Below are 18,946 nucleotides of genomic sequence, written 5' to 3' on the forward strand. Positions count from 1 at the left end.
AATAACCCTGACGATCCATTCAGGACAGTCAAAGCCTCCTAAATATAGGCCTGTGTTATGTCCCTCTTTGGCCAGGAATGCAAACCTTTTTTGTTGGAAGGTTATACTGCGCCTTGAGCAGATAAAAAATATTGAACAATACCATTAGCCACTAAATGTTCTACAGCACAGGTCACTAACAGACGGACTGCGGTCCGAGTCCGGACCCAGACGCCGACCTTTACGGACCCGGACCTATAATCAATAAATTATTAAGGGATTTTACATTTTGACAGGAAGCTTTTATTTGAACCGGTGCAGCTTTTCTAGTTTTTACGGCACTGGTTTAGCAGTTCAGGAGACTCACAGACCAATTGCATGCGAGTTAAGCCATCCATTAAAAGTGGCAATGTGAAACGCCACTATGAGACAAAGCTCCATAAGGCACCATGTGTGGGCTTAGCTGTAGAGGAGTCCACTGATGTTTATGTACGGTTCTTCAACAAAGACAAGAAAGTGTTCTGTGAAGACCTGTTAGGTAAAGATGTGAAACAGCTAACAAAGACAAACTCAAGATGCTGCTACACTTTATTTAGTTTTTCTAAAATTAAGCACTTTATTTTAAGATGAAAAATGTTCTCTAATTGGACCGCTTTGAATTTTAGTTGGATAACCCTGTTCTACAGTATGGATCAGACCCACGTTTTAGATATATAGGACATTGTGAGGTGAAATTGGATCTAGAGGAGGATCCTCCAAACTGAAATGGAAAGTTATTGATAAGTCAAAAGTAAACTTTGCAAAAAAATATAAAGAGATTGATTAAAAAATACTGTTTTTCATATATTGTGTGGAAAATAAATTATCTGAGATAAATCATGGAGAAGGACTTTCGGTCGGCACCAAGGTGCTTCTGGAAAACCACCCGGCACCTCAGGAGGGGGAAGCGGGGAACCATCCAAGCTGTGTACAGCAAGGGTGGGACCCTGCTGACTTTGAGAAGGTTATCAGACGGTGGAAGGAGCACTTTGAGGAACTCCTGAATCCGACTAACACGCCCTCTATGGTTGAGGCAGAGCTGGAAGCTGATGGGGATCATCGTCAATTTCCCTGATGGAAGTCACTGAGGTAGTCAAACAACTCCACAGTGGCAAAGCCGCAGGGGTTGATGAGATCCGTCCAGAAATGCTGAAGGCTTTGGGTGTTGAGGGGCTATCTTGGTTGACACACCTCGTCAACATTGCGTGGAAGTCTGGGACAGTGCCTAGGGGGTGCGCTTTATCACCGATCCTGTTCGTTTCTCAGCAGGAAAACGGTGGATTGCCTACTCCGGGTAGGGAATGAGCCCTTACCCCAAGTGAAGGAGTTAAAGTACCTCGGGGTCTTGTTCGCGAGTGAGGGGACGATGGAGCGAGAGATTGGCCGGAGAATCGGGGGCGGTATTACATTCGCTTTACCGCACCGTCGTGACGAAGAGAAAGCTGAGCCAGAAGGCAAAGCTCTCAATCTACCGACGATCTTCGTTTCTACCCTCACCTATCGTATTGACGGCTGGGTCATGACCGAAAGAACGAGCACTCTCTTACAAGTCGGTTTTTTGAGAAGACCAGTGAAACGTTGTTTTATTTATTGACACATGGATAATATACAAACAAATCAGGTAAACAATAGCAGCACATGCAAAACAGATATAGGTAATACAAAAACATATGAAGATGAGCATAAGAGAATATCAGGATTACATAAAAAAACAAAACAGCTATAAACATATTTAGTAATAGGTTTCAGGGAAAAAATAAATTAATCAGATATTCAACAGTGCCATCATGTGGATCACCATAGTAACAAATAATATCTTTAGGTTGAAAGAGCAGAAAAAGTGAGACTCCACATCTGTCCCACATTTCACATCAAAAAGATAGGTGAGAATTTGTTTCTATGTTACGTTTACAAAATCTGAACTCTTCCTGTTTATTGCTTTTCAACAATTAAGTTTGTTCCGTGGCAGAATTACGGTGAAGAGGAGCAGCAGGGCGGTGATTCGGCCGAGCACCGTAAATCTTCCTACAGAGCGGTACTGGAGAAAAAGCTGAGCGTGCAGTGGCCATCAACCATGGCTGTATAGCTCTGCAGCTGGAGAGGCTCAGTCTAGGCCAAGTCCTCTTCGCCCTCTTCCTCGAACTCGCCCTCTTCCTCAGCAGTGGCGTCCTGGTATTGCTGGTACTCGGACACCAGGTCGTTCATGTTGCTCTCAGCCTCCGTGAACTCCATCTCATCCATGCCCTCGCCCGTGTACCTGAAACGAGTAAACACAAATGAGCTTTGGTCTATTGGTTTTATATTATGAGAGATTTTAGGTTATGAAATGACATTCATGCATGAAAGCGTTCGTGTGCAACAACTAGAGCTGTAACGATTAGTCCATCGAAAAATAAACCACCAACTATTTTGATAAATCGAAGGTTTTGTGATATTATTTGGACTAACAAAGACATCACCTTGGAATTTGAGAAACTTGGATGTACATTGTTTTTACTATTTGACATTTTATTAACTATTAATCTAGAAAGAATATTCTGCAGATGAATTGATAATGAAAATAATCGTTAGTTGCAGCCCTTGTAAGAAGAGGCCAGCACAAGTACAGAAACTTCTCCCCACATCAGCCCTCCTTTGCTCACCAGTGGAGGAAGGCTTTGCGGCGGAACATGGCAGTGAACTGCTCTGAGATGCGCTTGAACAGCTCCTGGATGGCCGTGCTGTTGCCAATAAAGGTGGCGGCCATCTTGAGGCCTCGGGGAGGGATGTCGCAGACGGCCGTCTTGACGTTGTTTGGGATCCACTCCACAAAGTAGCTGCTGTTCTTGTTCTGCACGTTCAGCATCTGCTCGTCCACCTCCTTCATGGACATGCGGCCTCGGAAGATGGCGGCAACTGTGAGGTAGCGCCCGTGCCGCGGGTCGCAGGCAGCCATCATGTTCTTGGCGTCGAACATCTGCTGAGTGAGTTCAGGAACCGTCAATGCCCTGGAGAAAGAGAGGATTCAATTAGGGATTCATTTCAAATGCAGTTGTAAATGTGTACATTTCATTTCACTGGTGCTTTTGTTTTTGTGTTGCTATAATTGTTTGTATTTATTTGTTTTGCATTTAACCACACAGAGAAAAGCCTTGCAAAATGTCATTGCATCTCAGTATAGTGACAATAAAGATCATTCTATTCAAATAAGACTTGAGGGTCTCTCCTGCCTCTCTACCTGTACTGCTGGCTGCCTCGGCTAGTCAGCGGGGCGAAGCCCGGCATGAAGAAGTGCAGCCTGGGGAAGGGCACCATGTTGACGGCCAGTTTCCTCAAATCAGCATTGAGCTGGCCGGGGAAGCGCAGGCAGGTGGTCACCCCGCTCATGGTGGCTGAGACGAGGTGGTTGAGGTCGCCGTAGGTGGGCGTGGTGAGCTTTAGTGTGCGGAAGCAGATGTCATACAGTGCCTCATTATCAATGCAGAATGTCTCATCTGTGTTCTCCACCAGCTGGTGGACGGAGAGGGTAGCATTGTACGGCTCCACCACTGTGTCTGACACCTGGAGTTGGGGGAGACGAGGCAGCACCATTAGAGCACGGAGAAGCAAGTAGAGATAAATATTTGATGTTACATTATTTCAGTGTTTTATATGAACCTTGGGGGACGGCACCACGCTGTAAGTGTTCATGATGCGGTCGGGATACTCCTCTCGGATTTTGCTGATGAGCAGCGTGCCCATGCCGGAGCCGGTGCCTCCTCCTAGGGAGTGTGTGAGCTGGAAGCCCTGCAGGCAGTCGCAGCTCTCCGCCTCCTTTCTCACCACATCCAGGACTGAGTCCACCAGCTCAGCTCCCTCAGTGTAGTGGCCTTTAGCCCAGTTATTACCTGCTCCGCTCTGGCCTGTGGTGCATACAAATACAGAACTCTATCATGGCTGTGGTGTCAACACCTCCTGGATCTACATGAATTATGACAGTTTCATACTTGCAAAGTCAAAGACAATTTATTCGCAGTGCATACACTAAAAGAGGAATGCTCTTTACTTTTGCAGGAAAACTATTGTACAGATATAAAGTTAAAAAGTATGAGTGACTCTAGATTAGGGCTGCACGATACGAGGAGAATATGCAATATTATCAAAACGAAATTATTTGAGCTATATAAACATATATAGTATATAAGCATACTAACCTAGTACTGCCTTTCTGCGGACTTGAATATACTACTAAAATACAACAAATTGAAATGTACAACATTCTTTTATTGAACTAGTAAAACAAAGACGACAACAAAGTCACCAATGTCCCACAGTCACAGTATGCCAATTTCAAGCCAAACTAAAACACATGAATTGTTCACAATCAAAATTCTCACCAAAGACAAAGTTGTCTGGTCTAAAGATCTGGCCAAAGGGACCAGACCTCACAGAGTCCATTGTGCCTGGCTCCAAGTCCACCAGCACTGCACGGGGGACATACTTGCCACCTAGTGAAACACAAGAGGACAAATTATTGAAAGATATGAAGCAATTTACACACAGTGCTGTATCAATTACTCAAACAAAGACCTGCTCGCCTTTCTTCCCCTTTGTTAGGATGAATTAAATGTGCCTTTTAAATAATGACCAAACTGAGCAAAATACATTTTGGAAGATGAATTATTTTTATAATGGCAAGTAAATACAGTTTAGTGTTCATACAACAGTTACAGAAGAGCGACAACCCACGAAGAGACTATCATTTTCTGATAATATAGGTCTAATGTCTAGTTAAATAAAAAACAAAGTTAGTTGCTTATATTGGGGCTCAAATTACTACAATAATTTAAAGCCTAATATTTGTTAGGGCCAATATTATCAACTGGAGGTTTTGTTGTCTTGTCGTATCTTGGTAACTGCGACAGTAACTATCCGCCCCTACGTGGCTCCGGTAGGCCTACTAACAAGCCTTCCGCGTGGTATTGATTTACCTTGAATCCCGAATAAACTAGCTAGATTACCCAAATGTAGCTCAGAACCCAAAGCAGAGTGAATCTTACCTGATGCCTCGTTGTAATACACGTTGATTCGCTCCAGCTGCAGGTCGCTGTCGCCATGGTATGTCCCGGTCGGGTCGATGCCATGTTCGTCGCTTATTACCTCCCAGAACTAGAAGAAAATAAAACACAGCGGTTAAAATACCTGCTAACTAGCATGACTTAATCTTACGAGTCAGGTCAAACCAGTCGGTGGCTATCATTAGCGTTGTTGCTAAGTAAGCTAACATATCAACCCGCCCAAACGAAATGTAACATCCACGCATTTTTAAATGAGTTTCAACTTCACTTTTAAATTAAAGCATTTCTAACCTTAGCCCCAATTTGGTTTCCACACTGGCCGGCCTGCAAGTGCACGATTTCCCTCATTTTGGTTGTATTTAAAACTTCCGAACAACGATAGAGAAAGACAAAATTTCTTCACTGTCGTGCTCCAGTTACGTACTAACTTAAGAGCTGGGAGAGTTGCAAACTAATGCCGGCTGATGAATGCGATTGGACCAAATACATGTCAGTCAAAGATCACCAGACATCCTATTGGTCGAGAAAATGTGGTTTCGAGTTCTGATTGGATAATACTATTGCTCCGTTTTCTTGGTAACGCAGCATAACAGCGTTTCTGCAGAGACACTCCCTTTGTATGTATAGTACGCAACATTTAGGTTTGAATGAAAACACAACAACATTTAATTTTTGCCTCCTTCTCTAGTCCACGAGCCTCCCTGCTGCAGAAAATAAGGCAACATTGAGGCGATAGATGAACAGTTATGGCTGCACATATGCCTACTGTTACGTGTTCTATCTGTAAAGAGATAGACCAGGAATCTTTGGTTTATAATATCAAACTATTTATTCAAATCAAAAGTGCAACAAAAGATCAAATTATACTCATGAGGGCCGATCGGGTTCACTGTTCCACAGACCACAGAAATGCAGTTAGCTGTCTCGCAGTTTCACAAAAAGGCCCCGAATGAGCATTCACATACAGTATATACACCCTAGCAAAATATGAGTATCCCTTCTTCTTATTGGTCGTTGCCTTTGTTGGTGCGGTAGGCGTGTCCACGCCTCTTGGCACAGTTTCATCTTTGGTGTCTTCATTTGGTACCTGTTTACATGTATTTGAATTTACACTACATTATGTATACATGCTGAACTGTAGACTACCTTGTGTATGCATGCTGAACAGTAGATCTCTGGTCAGTGGTGTCTGAGCCTGACACAGGGTGCTAAAGTTTTACCATAATATCTTCTCAGTCCGAGGAACTCTCAAGGTCTTCTCATGCCCTGGGTTACTGCCATTCAACACAACACCTGCTATGATAGCGGAATGGGCATCTTTTCTCAAAGCTAGCTCCCTGCACCCTGTGTGCCACAGTGCAAAACACTCTGTGTGAGTACTCTTTTCAATCATGGACATGCATACAGTTCTGATCAAAATGACTACCAAAGGGGGTGAAACAAAAACAGACATTAAATAATTACAAAAAGACCAAAACAATTACAAGGTGAAACACAGAAACACAAAGAGACACAAAACAACTACATAGAGACATTAAAGAACCACAAAGAGAGGTGCATAATGACTATGAAGCACAAAACTATAAAAACTATAAAGTCTGTGTGTCTTGCTCCTATGTAGGACATATGGTGGGGCCTTTTGCAAGTCTGTGATCAGGGGAATATTGTCTCATAATCCGTCCATAACTAGGCTATCTAACTAATCCTACAGGTTATGACGCCATGGAAGAAGAGGAATTAATAAATAATTGCCGTAGCTTCACCACAAGAGGGTGGTGGAGGGCCTTATAACATATTCAACTCACCATGATGCACAAGGGCGTTTCTTCATACAGTTAAGGGATTTATTTTGCTGGTAGGTGTCACTCTTAAATCTGTTGTGGGGCCTGACTATTAGATATTTACATCTATGAATGAAAATGTTTACCAAAAAAAACTATGTTTTTCTTCTCAATTAAATAATCCAGCTTTAAAATGTATCCCATTCAGTGGGTGCAATATTACTTTTACTTTCAAAGGCGGTTTGTACAAATCATAATCAAAACCTATTCCTCACACTTTGTGAACAATTGTATTGGGGAGTCATGTGTACAACATCCATCACAACAAAGAAAAATATGGCCTTCACTCTGTCCTTTTCAGTACTTTTATACATTATACATACATTTAATGTATTGGCATTTGTATTGCAATAGAGATTCCTATTGAGTAAGCCAGAAAAATAACCCTGACGATCCATTCAGGACAGTCAAAGCCTCCTAAATATAGGCCTGTGTTATGTCCCTCTTTGGCCAGGAATGCAAACCTTTTTTGTTGGAAGGTTATACTGCGCCTTGAGCAGATAAAAAATATTAAACAATACCATTAGCCACTAAATCTTCTACAGCACAGGTCACTAACAGACGGACTGCGGTCCGAGTCCGGACCCAGACGCCGACCTTTACGAACCCGGACCTATAATCAATAAATTATTAAGGGATTTTACATTTTGACAGGAAGCTTCTATTTGAACCGGTGCAGCTTTTCTAGTTTTTACGGCACTGGTTTAGCAGTTCAGGAGACTCACAGACCAATTGCATGCGAATTAAGCCATCCATTAAAAGTGGCAATGTGAAACGCCACTATGAGACAAAGCACAATGTTTTTGACCAAACTTACCCATTCAAGTCTGAACTGAGGTCACAGAGCCCAACATGATCAATCCACCAGGATCCTGACTCATTCTTTCACTGCCTAACAACCTGCTCATGAATGTTCCCTCAGAGTTGCTTGGATTTTGAGTCTACACAAAAAAACATTTACTGATGGAGGGGCTGTCAAGGAGTGCATGAGTCCAGTAGCTGAAAGTTTACTTGATAGAAGACAAAAAGAAGAGGAAATACATGTCAGCATCATCAGCCACAAAGAAAAGCGAAACATTAACCCAGGATGTGCTGGATGAAGCCCTTCATAAGGCACCATGTGTGGGCTTAGCTGTAGAGGAGTCCACTGATGTTTATGTACGGTTCTTCAACAAAGACAAGAAAGTGTTCTGTGAAGACCTGTTAGGTAAAGATGTGAAACAGCTAACAAAGACAAACTCAAGATGCTGCTACACTTTATTATGTTTTTCTAAAATTAAGCACTTTATTTTAAGATGCACACTTTTTCAAAAGCTATTTTATTTATTTTCTCAATGTTATGTTTAAATGCAGCACGAGAAGAACATTATACATATCTACAGTATTATAAATCTGTATAGTTCAATGTTAACATTAAATATTGTCGAAATGTTTTTGAATGTTACTTTCTCTATTTGATTTGACAGTCAGTTGTTGATGACGTGCAGATGTTGATACAGCTACCAGGCTACTTTACTATATATCACACTAATTCATAACGCAAGTTAGACATTATGATGTTCCGGACCTTTGCTTGAGAAAATGTTCTCTAACTGGACCGCTTTGAATTTTAGTTGGATAACCCTGTTCTACAGTATGGATCAGACCCACGTTTTAGATACATATGACATTGTGAGGTGAAATTGGATCTAGAGGAGCATCCTCCAAACTGAAATGGAAAGTTATTGATAAGTCAAAAGTAAACTTTGCAAAAAAATATAAAGAGATTGATTAAAAAATACTGTTTTTCATATATTGTGTGGAAAATAAATAAAAAAACATTTTCCAGTAGACGTTTAAAATCAAAGATAATATTATCTGAGATAAATCATGGAGAAGGACTTTCGGTCAGCACCAAGGTGCTTCTGGAAAACCATCCGGCACCTCAGGAGGGGGAAGCGGGGAACCATCCAAGCTGTGTACAGCAAGGGTGGGACCCTGCTGACTTTGACTGAGAAGGTTATCAGGCGGTGGAAGGAGCACTTTGAGGAACTCCTGAATCCGACTAACACGCCCTCTATGGTAGAGGCAGAGCTGGAAGCTGATGGGGGATCATAGTCAATTTCCCTGATGGAAGTCACTGAGGTAGTCAAACAACTCCACAGTGGCAAAGCCGCAGGGGTTGATGAGATCCGCCCAGAAATGCTGAAGGCTTTGGGTGTTGAGGGGCTGTCTTGGTTGACACACCTCGTCAACATTGCGTGGAAGTCTGGGACAGTGCCTAGGGGTTGGCAGACCGGGGTGGTGGTTCCCCTATTCAGAAAGGGGGACCAGAGAGTGTGTACCAATTACAGGGATATCACACTTCTCAGCCTCCCCGGTAAAGTCTACTCCAAGGTACTGGAAAGGAGGGTTCGGCCGGTAGTCGAACCTCTGATTGAAGAGGAACAATGCGGATTCCGTCCTGGTCGTGGAACAACGGACCAACTCTTCACTCTCGCAAGGATCCTGGAGGGGGCCTGGGAGTACGCCCATGCGGTCTACATGTGTTTTGTGGATCTGGAGAAGGCGTATGACCGGGTCCCCCGGGTGATACTGTGAGAGGTGCTGCGGGAGTATGGGGTGAGGGGGTCACTTCTGAGGGCCATCATATCCCTGTACGCCCAAAGCGAGAGTTGTGTCCGGATACTCAGCAGTAAGTCAGACTCGTTCCCAGTAAATGTTGGCCTCCGCCAGGGCTGCGCTTTATCACCAATCCTGTTCGTGATATTCATGGACAGGATATCGAGGCGTAGTCGTGGAGGAGAGGGGTTGCAGTTCGGTGGCCTGAGGATCTCATCGCTGCTCTTTGCCGATGACGTGGTCCTGATGGCATCATTGGTCTGTGACCTTCAGCAGTCACTGGATCGGTTCGCAGCCGAGTGTGAAGCGGTTGGGATGAGGATCAGCACCTCAAAATCTGAGGCCATGGCTCTCAGCAGGAAACCGATAGATTGCCTACTCCGGGAATGAGCCTTTACCCCAAGGGAAGGAGCTCAAGTACCTCGGGGTCTTGTTGAGATTGGCCAGAGAATTGGAGCAGCACTGCAGTCGCTTTACCGCACCGTTGTGATGAAAAGAGAGCTGAGCCAGAAGACAAAGCTCTCAATCTACCGGTCGATCTTCGTTCCTACCCTCACCTATGGTCAGGAAGGCTGGGTCATGACCGAAAGAACGAGATCATGGGTACAAGCGGCTAAAATGGGTTTTCTCAGATGGGTGGCTGGCGTCTCCCTTAGAGATAGGGTGAGAAGCTCAGCCATCCGTGAGAGACTCGGAGTAGAGCCGCTGCTCCTTTACGTTGAAAGGAGCCAGTTGAGGTGGTTCGGGCATCTAGGATGCCACCTGGGCGCCTCCCTAGGGAGGTGTTCCAGGCACGTCCAGCTGGGAGAAGACCCCGGGGAAGACCCAGGACTCGGTGGAGAGATTATGTCTCCTCACTGGCCTGGGAACGCCTTGGGATCCTCCTGTCGGAGCTGGGCGATGTGGCCCGGAGAAGGGAAGTTTGGGTTTCCTTACTGGAGTTGCTGCCCCCGCGACCCGACCCCGGATAAGTGGTAGACGATGGATGGATGGATGGAATCAAAGATAATATTATCTGAGATAAATCAATAAATCGGTAATTTTATTTTAGTAAGCGTCAAATGACGTCATGTTCCTGCGACTGTTTATATGCGACACACCATCATCATGGCTCTGTTTCCAGCTTTTTCAGAAGTAGAGAGTAACAAAGTTGAAGATTCCTCTAAAGGCAATATTCTTTATGTTTTAATTTGGATTACTATTCGCCTTAATACTCTGTTTTTATTATGTTATGAAGATAAAGCTGTTGAAACTCCACGAGCTAGCTGATATTAACGTTAGCTCTCCTAACGTATGAATGACAGACCTTAGCGGTAGCTTACTTTCTTCTCTAGTAGTTTACATTCTGCTACACGGTTACTTCTGAAAGCCTCGAGACCGTCTGACTATTTGTTTGCCTCGTAAATGATTCTAATGTCATATTTGGATTATAGACTAAGCAAAGATTGCGTTTTTTTCCTTCCAAATGTAATAAGTTAGCAAGTGCGCTTTCTTGCATATCTATAAGTAAGCAAATATGATAATAAAGACATTTGAACTTCTACAAGGTGTGTGTTTCTGCTAATAACCGAAGTATTAAAATGCTGAGAAACTTGTTTTGGTTTCTGGCTTTCTAGACTTTGGTGTACTTACCCATCTTCTGGATTTAGTTTCTACATCTAATGTAGATGACAAAAACCCAGTTATTGCGCTGCCATGTAAACAAACTCTGAGCGATACTCACCACCACGATCTCACAATCCTCCTCCTGATTACTGAATAACAATCTTTTGTCATCCACTCTCCCCTTTTAGAAGACCAGTGAAACGTTGTTTTATTTATTGACACATGGATAATATACAAACAAATCAGGTAAACAATAGCAGCACATGCAAAACAGATATAGGTAATACAAAAACATATGAAGATGAGCATAAGAAGAGAATATCAAGATTACATAAAAAAACAAAACAGCTTTAAACATATTTAGTAATAGGTTTCAGGGAAAAAATAAAAATAAATGAATCAGATATTCAACAGTGCCATCATGTGGATCATCATAGTAACAAATAATATCTTTAGGTTGAAAGAGTAAACAATGAAAAAGTGAGACTCCTCATCTGTCCCACATTTCCCATCAAAAAGATACAGTGCCCTCCAGAATGATTGGCACCCCTTTAGTAAAGATTTGAAAAACAGCCTGTAAAATGTATTTTATTGTTTATCGTCTTGGCCTTTCACTCAAAATATTCACACAAATCTTTTGTAAAATTATTGAAAGAAAAAAATATGTTGACTTTAAATAAATATTTTTCTCCTAAACATGTGTGCCACAATTATTGGCATCCCTTCATTTAATATTTTGTGCAGCCTCCTTTTGCCAGGATTACAGCTCTGAGTGTTCTCCTGTGATGCCTGATGAGGTTGGTGAACACATGGCACGGGATCTGAGACCATTCTTCCACACGATCTCTCCAGATCCTTCAGATTCAGAGGTCGACGCTTGTGGACTCTCATCTTCAGCTCATCCCACACATTTTCCCACACCATCAAAGCTCCACCACCATACTTCACAGTGGGTATGAGGAGCTTTTCTGTATGGCTATCTTTCTGTCTACGCCAAACCCACCTTTGACATTTGTTGCCAAAAAGCTCTAGTTTGGTCTCATCTGACCATATAACCCTGTCCCATTCAAAGTCCCAGTAACTTTTGGCAAACTGTAGGCGCTTTAGTTTCTTGTTAATTGACAGCAATGACTTTTTTCTGGCAACCCTCCCAAACAACTTGTGATGTCGGCGGCGTCTGATGGTCGTTTGAGACTTTCTGACCCCAAGACTCAACTAACCTCTGCAATTCTCCAGCTGTGATCCTTGGAGATTATTTTGCCAGTGGAACCATCCTCCTCACGGTGTGTGTCGTCAATGTACACACACGTCCTGTTCCAGGCTGATTCTAAACATCTCCTGTTGCTTTAAACTTCTTCATTATTGCCCTGATAGTGGAAATGGGAATTTTCAACTATTTCAAGATTTTCTTATATCCATTTCCTAATTTGTGCAGCTCAACAACTTTTCGTCGCAGATCATCGCCGTGTTCTCGGGTCTTTCCCATAGTGAAGAATGACAAAGAGAATGTTGGCCTGTGTCACCTCATATTAATACCCCAGTGAAACAGGAAGTCATGGTTGACCACTTAAGAGTTCCTAATCATAAACAGGTGAACCTAAAGATGTAAGATATGACTGGAAATATACTTCAGTTACATTTTTATCATAGGATGTCCTAGTGGTGCCAATAATTGTGGCACAGATGTTTTGGATAAAAATATTTATTCAAAGTCAACATTTATATTTTCTTTCAATAATTTTACTTCAGTGAAAAGGTAAGATTTTTGTGAATATTTTGAGTGAAAGGCCAAGACGATAAACAATAAAATACATTTTACAGCCTGTTTTGCTCATTTTTACTAAAGGGGTGCCAATAATTCTGTAGGGCACTGTAGATGAGAATTTGTTTCTATGTTATGTTTACAAAATCTCTTCCTGTATATTGCTTTTCAACAATTACAGTGCCCTCCAGAATTATTGGCACCCCTTCATTTAATATTTTGTGCAGCCTCCTTTTGCCAGGATTACAGCTCTGAGTGTTCTCCTGTGATGCCTGATGAGGTTGGTGAACACATGGCACGGGATCTGAGACCATTCTTCCACACAATCCTTCAGATTCAGAGGTTGACGCTTGTGGATTCTCCTCTTCAGCTCATCCCACAAATGTTCTATAGGATTTAGGTCCGGGGACTTGCCATGGCAAAACCTTTATTCTGTGGTCAGTAAACCATTGTTGTGTAGATTTTGAGGTGTGCTTCGGATCATTGTCCTGCTGGAATGTCCATCCACGGCCCATTTTAAGCTTCCGGGCAGAGGCTGTTAGGGTTTCATTTAATATCTGCTGGTATTTGATAGAATCCATGATACCATGTATCCTAACAAGATGTCCAGGGCCTTTGGAAGAAAAACAGCCCCACACCATCAAAGCTCCACCACCACCATACTTCACAGTGGGTATGAGGAGCTTTTCTGTAATGCCATCTTTCTGTCTACGCCAAACCCACCTTTGACGTTTGTTGCCAAAAAGCTCTAGTTTGGTCTCATCTGACCATATAACCCTGTCCCAATCAAAGTCCCAGTAACTTTTGGCAAACTGTAGACGCTTTAGTTTGTTAATTGACAGCAATGGCTTTTTTCTGGCAAACCTCCCAAACAACTTGTGATGTAGGCGGCGTCTGATGGTCGTTTGAGACTTTCTGACCCCAAGGCTCAACTAACCTCTGCAATTCTCCAGCTGTGATCCTTGGAGATTATTTTGCCAGTGGAACCATCCTCCTCACGGTGTGTCGTCAATGTAAACACACGTCCTGTTCCAGGCTGATTCTTAACATCTCCTGCTGCTTTAAACTTCTTCATTATTGCCCTGATAGTGGAAATGGGCAACTTCAAGATTTTCTTATATCCATTTCCTAATTTGTGCAGCCCAACAACTTTTCGTCGCAGATCTTCACTGTGTTCTCAGGTCTTTCCCATAGTGAAGAATGACAAAGAGAATGTTGGCCTGTGTCACCTCATATTAATACCCCAGTGAAACAGGAAGTCATGGTTGACCACTTAAGAGTTCCTAATCATAAACAGGTGAACCTAAAGATGTAAGATATGACTGGAAATATACTTCAGTTACATTTTTATCATAGGATTTTCTAGGGCTGCCAATAATTGTAGCCACATGTTTTGGAGAGAAATATTTATTCAAAGTTAACATTTATTTTTTTCTTTCAATTTTACTTCAGTGAAAAGGTAAGATTTGTGAATATTTTTTAATGAAAGGCCAAGACGATAAACAATAAAATACACTTTACAGCCTGTTTTGGGGGTGGCAATGGGGAGGGCACTGCACTTCCGTGGTAGAATTACAGTGAAGAGGAGCAGCAGGGCGGTGAGTCGGCCGAGCACCGTAAATCTTCCTACAGAGCGGTACTGGAGAAAAAGCTGAGCACCGCAGAGCGTGCAGTGGCCATCAACCATGGCTGTATAGCTCTGCAGCTGGAGAGGCTCAGTCTAGGCCAAGTCCTCTTCGCCCTCTTCCTCGAACTCGCCCTCTTCCTCAGCAGTGGCGTCCTGGTATTGCTGGTACTCGGACACCAGGTCGTTCATGTTGCTCTCAGCCTCCGTGAACTCCATCTCATCCATGCCCTCGCCCGTGTACCTGAAACGAGTAAACACAAATGAGCTTTGGTCTATTGGTTTTATATTATGAGAGATTTTAGGTTATGAAATGACATTCATGCATGAAAGCGTTCGTGTGCAACAACTAGAGCTGTAACGATTAGTCCATCGAAAAATAAACCACCAACTATTTTGATAAATCGAAGGTTTTGAGATATTATTTGGACTAACAAAGACATCACCTTGGAATTTGAGAAACTTGGATGTACATTGTTTTTACTATTTGACATTTTATTAACTATTAATCTAGAAAGAATATTCTGCAGATGAATTGATAATGAAAATAATCGTTAGTTGCAGCCCTTGTAAGAAGAGGCCAGCACAAGTACAGAAACTTCTCCCCACATCAGCCCTCCTTTGCTCACCAGTGGAGGAAGGCTTTGCGGCGGAACATGGCAGTGAACTGCTCTGAGATGCGCTTGAACAGCTCCTGGATGGCCGTGCTGTTGCCAATAAAGGTGGCGGCCATCTTGAGGCCTCGGGGAGGGATGTCGCAGACGGCCGTCTTGACGTTGTTTGGGATCCACTCCACAAAGTAGCTGCTGTTCTTGTTCTGCACGTTCAGCATCTGCTCGTCCACCTCCTTCATGGACATGCGGCCTCGGAAGATGGCGGCAACTGTGAGGTAGCGCCCGTGCCGCGGGTCGCAGGCAGCCATCATGTTCTTGGCGTCGAACATCTGCTGAGTGAGTTCAGGAACAGTCAATGCCCTGGAGAAAGAGAGGATTCAATTAGGGATTCATTTCAAATGCATTTGTAAATGTGTACATTTCATTTCACTGGTGCTTTTGCTTTTTGTGCTGCTATAATTGTTTGTATTTATTTGTTTTGCATTTAACCACACAGAGAAAAGCCTTGCAAAATGTCATTGCATCTCAGTATAGTGACAATAAAGATCATTCTATTCAAATAAGACTTGAGGGTCTCTCCTGCCTCTCTACCTGTACTGCTGGCTGCCTCGGCTAGTCAGCGGGGCGAAGCCCGGCATGAAGAAGTGCAGCCTGGGGAAGGGCACCATGTTGACGGCCAGTTTCCTCAAATCAGCATTGAGCTGGCCGGGGAAGCGCAGGCAGGTGGTCACCCCGCTCATGGTGGCTGAGACGAGGTGGTTGAGGTCGCCGTAGGTGGGCGTGGTGAGCTTTAGTGTGCGGAAGCAGATGTCATACAGTGCCTCATTATCAATGCAGAATGTCTCATCTGTGTTCTCCACCAGCTGGTGGACGGAGAGGGTAGCATTGTACGGCTCCACCACTGTGTCTGACACCTGGAGTTGGGGGAGACGAGGCAGCACCATTAGAGCACGGAGAAGCAAGTAGAGATAAATATTTGATGTTACATTATTTCAGTGTTTTATATGAACCTTGGGGGACGGCACCACGCTGTAAGTGTTCATGATGCGGTCGGGATACTCCTCTCGGATTTTGCTGATGAGCAGCGTGCCCATGCCGGAGCCGGTGCCTCCTCCTAGGGAGTGTGTGAGCTGGAAGCCCTGCAGGCAGTCGCAGCTCTCCGCCTCCTTTCTCACCACATCCAGGACTGAGTCCACCAGCTCAGCTCCCTCAGTGTAGTGGCCTTTAGCCCAGTTATTACCTGCTCCGCTCTGGCCTGTGGTGCATACAAATACAGAACTCTATCATGGCTGTGGTGTCAACACCTCCTGGATCTACATGAATTATGACAGTTTCATACTTGCAAAATCAAAGACAATTTATTCGCAGTGCATACACTAAAAGAGGAATGCTCTTTACTTTTGCAGGAAAACTATTGTACAGATATAAAGTTAAAAAGTATGAGTGACTCTAGATTAGGGCTGCACGATACGAGGAGAATATGCAATATTATCAAAACGAAATTATTTGAGCTATATAAACATATATAGTATATAAGCATACTAACCTAGTACTGCCTTTCTGCGGACTTGAATATACTACTAAAATACAACAAATTGAAATGTACAACATTCTTTTATTGAACTAGTAAAACAAAGACGACAACAAAGTCACCAATGTCCCTCAAAACATCCTCGAGTGAAATATCGCAGTATTTCGCAATGCGTTTATCGCATATGTTGGCATCGCGATGACGACAAATACACAATATATTGTGCAGACCTACTCTAGATGCTTAGTCACAGTATGCCAATTTCAAGCCAAACTAAAACACATGAATTGTTCACAATCAAAATTCTCACCAAAGACAAAGTTGTCTGGTCTAAAGATCTGGCCAAAGGGACCAGACCTCACAGAGTCCATTGTGCCTGGCTCCAAGTCCACCAGCACTGCACGGGGGACATACTTGCCACCTAGTGAAACACAAGAGGACAAATTATTGAAAGATATGAAGCAATTTACACACAGTGCTGTATCAATTACTCAAACAAAGACCTGCTCGCCTTTCTTCCCCTTTGTTAGGATGAATTAAATGTGCCTTTTAAATAATGACCAAACTGAGCAAAATACATTTTGGAAGATGAATTATTTTTATAATGGCAAGTAAATACAGTTTAGTGTTCATACAACAGTTACAGAAGAGCGACAACCCACGAAGAGACTATCATTTTCTGATAATATAGGTCTAATGTCTAGTTAAATAAAAAACAAAGTTAGTTGCTTATATTGGGGCTCATATTACTACAATAATTTAAAGCCTAATATTTGTTAGGGCCAATATTATCAACTGGAGGTTTTGTTGTCTTGTTGCATCTTGGTAACTGCGACAGTAACTAGGAAGGAGTTGGCGCTGGCGCATTGGCGCTGTTCTAGTTGCTTCCAGCGGAAGGATCCGCCCCTACGTGGCTCCGGTAGGCCTACTAACAAGCCTTCCGCGTGGTATTGATTTACCTTGAATCCCGAATAAACTAGCTAGATTACCCAAATGTAGCTCAGAACCCAAAGCAGAGTGAATCTTACCTGATGCCTCGTTGTAATACACGTTGATTCGCTCCAGCTGCAGGTCGCTGTCGCCATGGTATGTCCCGGTCGGGTCGATGCCATGTTCGTCGCTTATTACCTCCCAGAACTAGAAGAAAATAAAACACAGCGGTTAAAATACCTGCTAACTAGCATGACTTAATCTTACGAGTCAGGTCAAACCAGTCGGTGGCTATCATTAGCGTTGTTGCTAAGTAAGCTAACATATCAGCCCGCCCAAACGAAATGTAACATCCACGCATTTTTAAATGAGTTTCAACTTCACTTTTAAATTAAAGCATTTCTAACCTTAGCTCCAATTTGGTTTCCACACTGGCCGGCCTGCAAGTGCACGATTTCCCTCATTTTGGTTGTATTTAAAACTTCCGAACAACGATAGAGAAAGACAAAATTTCTTCACTGTCGTGCTCCAGTTACGTCCTGACTTAAGAGCTGGGAGAGTTGCAAACTAATGCCGGCTGATGAATGCGATTGGACCAAATACATGTCAGTCAAAGATCACCAGACATCCTATTGGTCGAGAAAACGTGATTTTGAGTTCTGATTGGATAATACTATTGCTCCGTTTTCTTGGTAACGCAGCATAACAGCGTTTCTGCAGAGACACTCCCTTTGTATGTATAGTACGCAACATTTAGGTTTTTAATGAAAACACAACAACAACAGATTACAATAATTTTCATTTTTGCCATCTCTAGTCCACGAGCGTCCCTGCTGCAGAAAATAAGGCGACATTGAGGTGATAGATGAACACTTATGGCTGCACATATGCACATAAAACATTATATAGATATGAAACATTATTTAAAAGGTTTAAAATGTATCCCATTCAGTGGGTGAAATATTACTTTTACGTTCAAAGGCGGTTTGTACAAATCATAATCATAACCTATTCCTCACACTTTTTGAACAATTGTATTGTTTTTTTCATGCGTACAACATCCATCACAATAAAGAAAAATATGGCCTTCACTCCATCCTTTTCAGTAATTTTATACATTATACATACATTTAATGTATTGGCATTTGTATTGCAATAGAGATTCCTATTGAGTAAGCCAGAAAAATAACCCTGACAATCCATTCAGGACAGTCAAAGCCTCCTAAATATAGGCCTGTGTTATGTCCCTCTTTGGCCAGGAATGCAAACCTTTTTTGTTGTAAGGTTATACTGCGCCTTGAGCAGATCAAAAATATTGAATAATACCATTAGCCACTAAATGTTCTACAGTATGGAACAGATGCACGTTTTAACATCTCACTGG

The 18,946-nt window shown here is 42.9% G+C and overlaps 2 protein-coding genes across 2 annotated transcripts; both read right to left on the bottom strand.

Annotated features, from left to right (window-relative positions):
- Positions 1-1,568: 1,568 nt before the first annotated feature.
- On the bottom strand, positions 1,569-5,500 carry LOC115027238 (tubulin beta-4B chain). The gene is made up of 7 exons (XM_029460437.1): positions 5,346-5,500; positions 5,037-5,145; positions 4,374-4,484; positions 3,655-3,899; positions 3,236-3,558; positions 2,661-3,005; positions 1,569-2,275 (listed from the first exon to the last, which is right to left on the bottom strand). Exons 1-7 carry the CDS (start codon positions 5,400-5,402, stop codon positions 2,128-2,130), a joined length of 1,338 nt encoding a protein of 445 aa, XP_029316297.1. The 5' UTR covers positions 5,403-5,500; the 3' UTR covers positions 1,569-2,127.
- Positions 5,501-14,323: 8,823 nt separating this feature from the next.
- On the bottom strand, positions 14,324-18,129 carry LOC115027204 (tubulin beta-4B chain). The gene is made up of 7 exons (XM_029460367.1): positions 17,970-18,129; positions 17,661-17,769; positions 16,943-17,053; positions 16,112-16,356; positions 15,693-16,015; positions 15,117-15,461; positions 14,324-14,731 (listed from the first exon to the last, which is right to left on the bottom strand). The coding sequence occupies exons 1-7, from the start codon at positions 18,024-18,026 to the stop codon at positions 14,584-14,586; spliced, it is 1,338 nt and encodes a 445-aa protein (XP_029316227.1). The 5' UTR covers positions 18,027-18,129; the 3' UTR covers positions 14,324-14,583.
- Positions 18,130-18,946: the final 817 nt, after the last annotated feature.

The sequence above is a fragment of the Cottoperca gobio genome, chromosome 22, assembly GCF_900634415.1.
Source record: "Cottoperca gobio chromosome 22, fCotGob3.1, whole genome shotgun sequence".
NCBI classification, from domain to species: domain Eukaryota; kingdom Metazoa; phylum Chordata; class Actinopteri; order Perciformes; family Bovichtidae; genus Cottoperca; species Cottoperca gobio.